Source organism: Sus scrofa, chromosome X, assembly GCF_000003025.6.
Source record: "Sus scrofa isolate TJ Tabasco breed Duroc chromosome X, Sscrofa11.1, whole genome shotgun sequence".
NCBI lineage: Eukaryota > Metazoa > Chordata > Mammalia > Artiodactyla > Suidae > Sus > Sus scrofa.
Window position 1 is genome coordinate 111,914,344 of NC_010461.5, and position 7,491 is coordinate 111,921,834.

Consider the following 7,491-nt stretch of genomic DNA (forward strand, 5'->3'; position numbering starts at 1 on the left):
CACCACAGCCACAGCCACATCCACACGGGATCCGAGCCGCGTCTGGGACCTACACCACAGCTCTGGGCAACGCCGGATCCTTAACCCACTGAGCGAGGCCAGGGATCGAACCTGCATGCTCATGGATCCTAGTCGGGTTTATTATCACTGAACCACAACAGAAGCTCTGAAAGGTACCATATTTTGGAGTTCCTGTCGTCGAGCAGTGGGAACAAATCCGACTAGGAACCACGAGCTTTCAGGTTTGGGTTAAGGATCCGGCGTTGCCCAGAGCTGTGGTGTAGGTTGCAGATGCGGCTTGGATCCTACGTTGCTGTGGCTCTGGTGTAGGCTGGCAGGTGTAGCTCTGATTAGACCCCTAGCCTGGGAACCTCCATATGCCACAAACAAAAAACAACAAAAAAGGAAAGAATGAAAGGTACCATATTTAGAATGTTGATATTGTTTTGTTTGGGAGTCGGTTTCTGGAAAAGACAAACCAGCAAGCCGCGACCCGGGACCACCGAGCTTAACCACGGTCTCCACAAGCTTCCTGTTGGCTGTTTTACTACAGCACTTTCCACTACAATCGAGGGAAAGATGATGATATGATGCCAGGGAAGGCACCCTGAGTGGCCTTACCTCCACCTGAAGGGCGGCACATCCTTTCAGGAAGTCACTGATGTTGTTGGTGCAGTCAGCTTCGGTTTGGGGCTCCAGACAGTACTAGAGAAACAGAGTCAAATGTCACTCGGAGACTGTCACCCTAGGAGGGGCATGTCGTATGCATCACTGGCTGAGAACTAGAGAAGGTACACTTGTTAAGGCAGGGCCAGCGTCGCTGTCAATCCAGGAAGAGAAATTTACCACTGAAGGAAGTGATGCAAAAATCTAAACGGTCGGTCTTATTTCAAATGTCACCAAGCCCTTAGTCCCCAGCCATGTCTACTCGCAAACGTTTTCTCATGCTTTCTGCCAAATCGTCGTGATAGCAAATCGGAGGGACCCAGTTTTTTGATCCCGGTTCCTGCTCTCAGCCTAGTACCTCCCTCCATAATCCTCGTGATAATTTCTTAAAAATTATGTTTCTCCTTTGCTGCTCTCTACTTTAGATCACATTTCTTGACATCGCCTCATCATGTTATCACCGTTTTTCAAGTTTAAGAAATTATAAGTAAATTGATTTGCTCAGTAAAAGTACAGAGAGGCTCCAGGAAGCAGGAGAACTGTATTCACAGTCACATTTCCCTTAAGAAAATAATTGTGAGGCTCCACCTTTAAACTTAATTAAAGTGCCCCCTTTTTAAATGATCCATCCTCATGAGCCTGATATTTGCAACACTGGATTTTTTTTTTTTAAGAGCGTACGGTTAGTTTCACTTTGAAGACACGCTGCATTCAAAACATATTTGGTTTCTATTGTCTTAACAAACCTGCTATGTGACATTTTTGGATTATTTCTCTTGGTTGCTAAGTCGCCTCTCTTTCAATGGATATTTTTTCTTTCTTTGAGAAGACAATCTGCACTGATTTTTGACCTCCTATCAATAAGCACCACCACCATCTGGTATAAATCACCCCATTATTCCACGGACTCCGAGGTAGCCCAAGTTCAAACCATGTCCTTGGTACACAGGGAGGTATAACAGGCATGTCTATGGCAGAGCAAGCTGGTGACACGGGTGTTCCCCTTGTCCCCTGGCCCCAGGGGTGCAACAGGTTCTCACTGTACTAATATTCGGTGGCCAGTGACTAAAGGCTAACACGTCATTTTCGGACTTTTGGCCAACGAGGGAAGGGCTGAGGCTTAGAAAGAGATTAAAGTAGGCGCATCCCATGACCCGGGCAATGGAAAATCTCCAGATACTGCAAATCGCCCTTACCTTCTCTACAGAGCCGGGCCTGAGTCTGTTGATCAGCTTGCAAAGCACTACCCCATTTTTCAGCGAGGACTTCAAGAACTCCTCTGGATCACAGATGGTCTTTTTGGGGGAATCTAATACTCCCAAGGAGATAAGCCATGTCACGATTCGCTCTTCTGGATTCATTACTGAGGACCGTATGCTCCGAACAGCTCTCTGGGGCAGCTGCAAGGACTAAAGCCACATCCGCGATTGCATCTGCTGTTGTCTTCCTTTTTATGACTTCTCTTCTGGTGCTTGCAGAGCAAAGCTCTAAAACAACTTTTCTCAGGCGAGGGTGGAAGCCACTCCAATTATGGGATCTTATAAACCACAGAGATCACACTCAGAGATGTGGAAATAGAATGGGAAAAAACAATCCTGGATGACACTGGGCTTCGTTTTCAAAATCTGCGAAACAACTTCATTAGGATTAAAAAAGAAGAAGAAGAAGGATATACACACACACACACACATACACACACACCCCCCCCAAAAAAAAAAAAAAAAGCTCAACGGTTCAAGAAGCTGTAAGGGAAGGAAGTGAAGAGGATGCTGGGCAGGAGGAGAGAGGAGGAAGCCAGAGCCCTGGGAACACAGAGGTGAGCCGGCACTTCAGGGGACCTTGGAAATGAGATACTCGTGGTCCAGTCTGGGAAAAATGCAGTCAATAAATAGTCTAGCCCCAGTGAAAATCTGGCTTCTGTCAAGAGGAAGATGCCAACTGGCTCTTAGGTCAGACAGATCTGAGCCTCGTGGGGAGCTTGCTGGCACAACACAGCTCAGGGAAGGTAGGCTGGGAAAAGTCTTCCAAGAGGTGGCCGGATGTCCCCATACCGTCTCACCGAGGTGATGTGTCACGGTCCTTCCTTGCAAAACACGTTGAGTTGCTCGGTGACACCATGCCAAGCAAATGAAGACTGTGCCTGCTGTCAGCCATCTCTGTGTATACGCACAGGCTAGAAGAATGGCATTTTACTTTGCAGCCAAAAAGCTATGTTTAGGGAAATAGGCTAAGGATAGCATCTGACATCCTGTTTACTTGCATTCTTGAATGATTCTTTTTCTGGACCCGGTTCCACTACACAATCCAGCTGCAGTACCCTTAGCAAAGGCTCAGACACAGTCACATAAGCAAGTAAAAAGCACTTGAAAACAGAACTTTTGAGAACAAAAGAACCCTTGTCCTCTGTCTATACTACAGTCTGGAACGTTGGTGCTTCCCCAGCAAGAAACATTCTGCATTAAAAATGCTGCTCTAGGGAGTTCCTGTTGTGGCTCAGCAGGTTAAGAACCCAACATAATGCCCGTGAGGATGCAGGTTCAATTCCTGGTCAAGCTGCGGCATAGATCTCAGACACGGCTCAGATCCTGCATGGCCGTGGCTGTAGTGTAGGCTGGCAGCTGCAGCTCCAGTTCAACCCCTAGCCTGGGACCTTCCATATACCACAGGTGCAGCCCTAAAAACAAACCAAAAAATTGCTGTTCTGAAAAAACAGCTGGTCTATAACAAGAGGTCTTCACTATTCTCAATCATTTTCACAATAGGCTGAAATAGCCATATTATTGGGAAATTTATGACAAGGCCAACTTTCATAGTATAGCCTGATATCAGCAAATGCATGGTACTCACCATCACCACCCCCTCTTCATGCATGGGATCCTGCTAAGCTTCAGAATCCTTTATTAAAATTTATTGTTATTATTTTTTGGCCAGGCCTGTGGCATGTGGAAGTTCCCAGGCCAGGGAGCGAACCCACGCCACAGCAGTGACCACAGCCACTGCAGTGATAACACCAGATCCTTAACCTGCTGAGCCACAAGGGAACTCCAGGATCCTTTTTTCAAAACATTTATTTTATTAAAGTATGGTTGATTTACAATGTTAATTTCTGCTGGATAGCAAAGGGATTCAGTTATACATATATATCTATTCCTTTTCAGATTCTTTTCCATTATAGTTATTACAAAATACCAAAATAGTTCCCTGTGCCATGCAGTAGGACCTAGTTGTTTATCCATCCTAAATGTAAGAATTTGCATCTGCTAATCCTGAACTCCTAATTCCTCCCCCACTCCCCTCACCCTCAGCAACCATAAGTATGCTCTTTATGTGAGTCTGTTTCTGTTTCATAGATAAGTTGATGTGTGTCCCATTTTAGACCCACATATAAGCAACATCATATGGTATTTGTCCTTCTCTGTCTGAGTCACTTCGTTTAATAGGATAATGTCTATGTCCATCCATATTGCTGCAAATGGCATTACTTTGTTCTTTTTTATGGCTGAGTAATATTCCATCTTTATTCATTCATCTGTTGATCAACATTTGGGTTGTTTCCATGTCTTGGCTATTTTTAAAATGCTACTATGAAAAAAAAATTAAAAACAATAAAAGTGCTACTATGAACAATGGGGTGCATGTGTCTTTTTGAGTTAGAATGTTGTCTTTTCTGACAGACTCATAGACATGGAGAAGAGACTTGTGGTTGCCAAGGGGTGGAGGTGGGACAGACTGGGAGTTTGGGGACAGTAGATGCAAACTATTACAATTAGAATGGATAAGCGATAATATTGGTCCTGCTTATAGCACAGGGAACTATATCCAATCACTTGTGATAGAACATGATAGATGATAACATGAGAAAAAGAATATATGTATACATATAACCGGGTCACTCTGCTGTACAGCAGAATTTGACAGAACATTGTAAATCAACTGTAATTAAAAATTTTTTTTAATGTAAAATAAAATAAAAATAAAGTAAAATTTTAAAAAAATAATGTTCGTCTTTTCTGGATATGTGCCCAGGACTGGGGTTGCTGGACCATATGGTAGTTCTATTTTCGGTTGTTTTAAGGAAACTCCATACTGTCCGCTGTAGTGGCTGCAATGATTACATTTCTACCAACAGTATGGGAGGGTCCCTTCTCTACCCTCTCTCCAGCATTTAGTGTTTGTAAGAATTTTTGATGATGGGCATTCCGACTGTGTGAGGTGGTACCTCATTTTAGTTTTGATTTACAATTCTCTAATAATTAGTGATATTGAGCATCTTTTCATGTGCCTGTTGCCCATCTGTATGTCTAACTTGAAGAAAAGCCTATTTAGGTCTCTGCCCATTTTTGGATTGGGTTGTTTGTTTTTTTTGATATTGAGTTGCATGAGCTCTTTGTATACTTTGGAAATTAATCCTTTGTTGGTAGCTTCATTTGCAAATATTTTCTCCCAGTCCATAGGTTGCCTTTCTTTTTTTTTCTTTTTTTTTTTTTTTTTTTTTGTCTTTTTAGAGCTGCACCCATGGCATATGGAGGTTCCCAGGCTAGGGGTTGAATCAGAGCTGTAGCCGCCAGCCTACACCACGGCCACAGCAAACCCAGATCCAAGCCACATCTGCGACCTACACCACAGCTCACAGCCTCGCCAGATCCTTGACCCACTGAGCAAGGCCAGGGATCGAACCTGCATCCTCATGGATGCTAGTCAGATTCGTTTCCACTGAGCCACAATGGGAACCCCCGAGGTTGTCTTTTTGTTTTGTTTACGGTTTCCTTTGCTCTGCAAAAGCTTTTCAGTTTAATGAGGTCCCATTTATCTATTTTCGTTTTTATTTCAAAGCTTCCCCTTCTTCCCCGGCTGTGACAGTTACCAGACTTGACTACATCACTTGTTGATCTGTCTCCTCCGCCAGAACACACCCTCCTCGAGCAGGGGTCTTATCTGCCTTGCTGAGCACTAACCCCAGCAGAGCGCCTGCTACACGGATGTTTTAATAGCTTAAAGATTTTTTCCTTGCTAATGATTTTTTATACTTGTATTGAGAAATAGTTGACATAATAAACTTCACACATGTAAGATGTATAATTTAATCAGTTGTGACATATGTACATTACCCCATGATCCACTCATACACACACACAACTGAGATAAGCCTTCCTATCACCCCCTAAAAGTGCCCTTTCAACTCTGTCTTCCCTCTAAATCCCAGACAGATAATCAGTAATCCCTTTTCAATCCCTGTAGATTAGTTTGCATTTTCTAGGATCCTATAAAGATGCAAGCATACAGGATGGAACCTTCTTTTCTCTGGCTTCTTGCACTTAACAGCACCACGTTGAGATTCATTCATGTTGCTGTGTCTATCACTAGTTTTATAACCAAAAAATTTTGTAATGATAACTTTCGAAATTATTTGGATTTCCCTGGTGGCCTAGCGGTTAAGGGTATGGTATCGTCATTGCTGTGGTTCAGGTTCTATCCCTAGCCTGGGAACTTTCCCATGCCACGAGTGCAGTCAAAAAAAGGTCCTTAAATGTTTGACCTCCAAGTGTTTGGTTTGGTATAATTATATTTATGAGAGAAATAAGTATAGTCAATCAAAAGTTTTAATTGACTTTTGACCCATGACCAAATCTATGTAATGCAAATAAACCAAAATCCATGTGTTGGTCAATGAAATTCTTAAATCTGACCTGCTGAAACACATTTTGATATGTTATTTGTTTTGTTTTGTTTTTGTCTTTGTGCCTTTTCTAGGGCCGCTCCCACAGCATATGGAGGTTCCCAGGCTAGGGGTTCAATCGGAGCTGTAGCCACTGGCTTACACCACAGCCACAGCAACGCCAGATCTGAGCCACGTCTTTGACCTACACCCCAGCTCACGGCAACGCCGGATTGTTAACCCACTGAGCAAGGCCAGGGAACAAACCCACAACCTCATGGTTCCTAGTCAGATTCATTAACCACTGCGCCACGACGGGAACTCCTTTGATATGTTATTTGAAGAGTTTTCACAATTGCTCATGAAAATTATACTCTATAGACAAACAAATCTGGCAGTATTATTGAGATAGCACTTACACTTTTTGATGAAGAACAAAATCTGGGTAATTTCAGAAACCCAGCCCAGTGCAAAATAGGCTTGAGCCCACTGAGGTCATCCACGTGAAAATCTGCCTCGTTTTTGACACTGGCTATAGCAAATTGCTGTAAGCAATAAAGTAAAAGCAGAAAAGCAAGGCCACCTCCTCAGGGCAGAAGAAACAGTTCTACCGGTAGAAAGATTAGAAGTTAGGGTTAGTCTGGTCAAATGTCAAGAAAGCAAGGAATCCCGGGACGGTTGTAAGCACACAAGTGAAATGACTAAGCATGGACCCCTGGCTGGCCAGGGAAGCCAGCGAAGTGGAAAGGAGTTGGTGAACTAGGGGAACAGAACTGGGGCGACGGTGGTTGAAAGACTGGAGGTCACAGCGACACAAAGCACAGACCTCATACAAGAGTCTAAAAGAAATGAAATGAAATGAATAAATAAACTACGCCCAAGTTACCTTGTCAAGACTGGAAGAAGAGGAAGGCAGAAGTAAAGGTGGAATAAATGCATCCTGGACTCTCATGAAATGGCACCAATGGCTCATTTAATTCAAGCAGAAGCCTAAGTTTTTTCTTCCATTTATTATTAGAGTCAAACCTTTTTTTTTTTTTGCCACACCCATGGCATTTGGAAGTTCCCCAGCCAGGCATCAAACCCGCACCACAGCTGTAACCAGAGCCACAGGAGTGAAAGTGCCAGAAACTCCTCAAACCACTGAGCCACAAAGGCACCCCTAGAGT

General features: G+C 43.6%; 1 protein-coding gene across 7 annotated transcripts in view; it reads right to left on the reverse strand.

Annotated features, from left to right (window-relative positions):
- The window catches only part of ARHGEF6 (Rac/Cdc42 guanine nucleotide exchange factor 6), a 120,711-nt gene extending 117,859 nt beyond the window's left edge, over positions 1 to 2,852 (reverse strand). For 3 of the 7 annotated variants that reach the window (XM_021080560.1, XM_021080558.1, XM_021080561.1), the window contains exons 1-2: positions 1,863 to 2,373; positions 622 to 705 (exon numbers count right to left, since the gene is read on the reverse strand). In XM_021080560.1, the coding sequence (XP_020936219.1) occupies positions 622 to 705; positions 1,863 to 2,027 (249 nt within the window). In that variant the 5' untranslated portion in view covers positions 2,028 to 2,373. Of the gene's footprint in view, positions 1 to 621; positions 706 to 1,862 lie in introns of all 7 variants that reach the window. The other 4 variants (XM_021080555.1, XM_021080556.1, XM_021080559.1 and 1 more) reach the window with 4 other exon arrangements.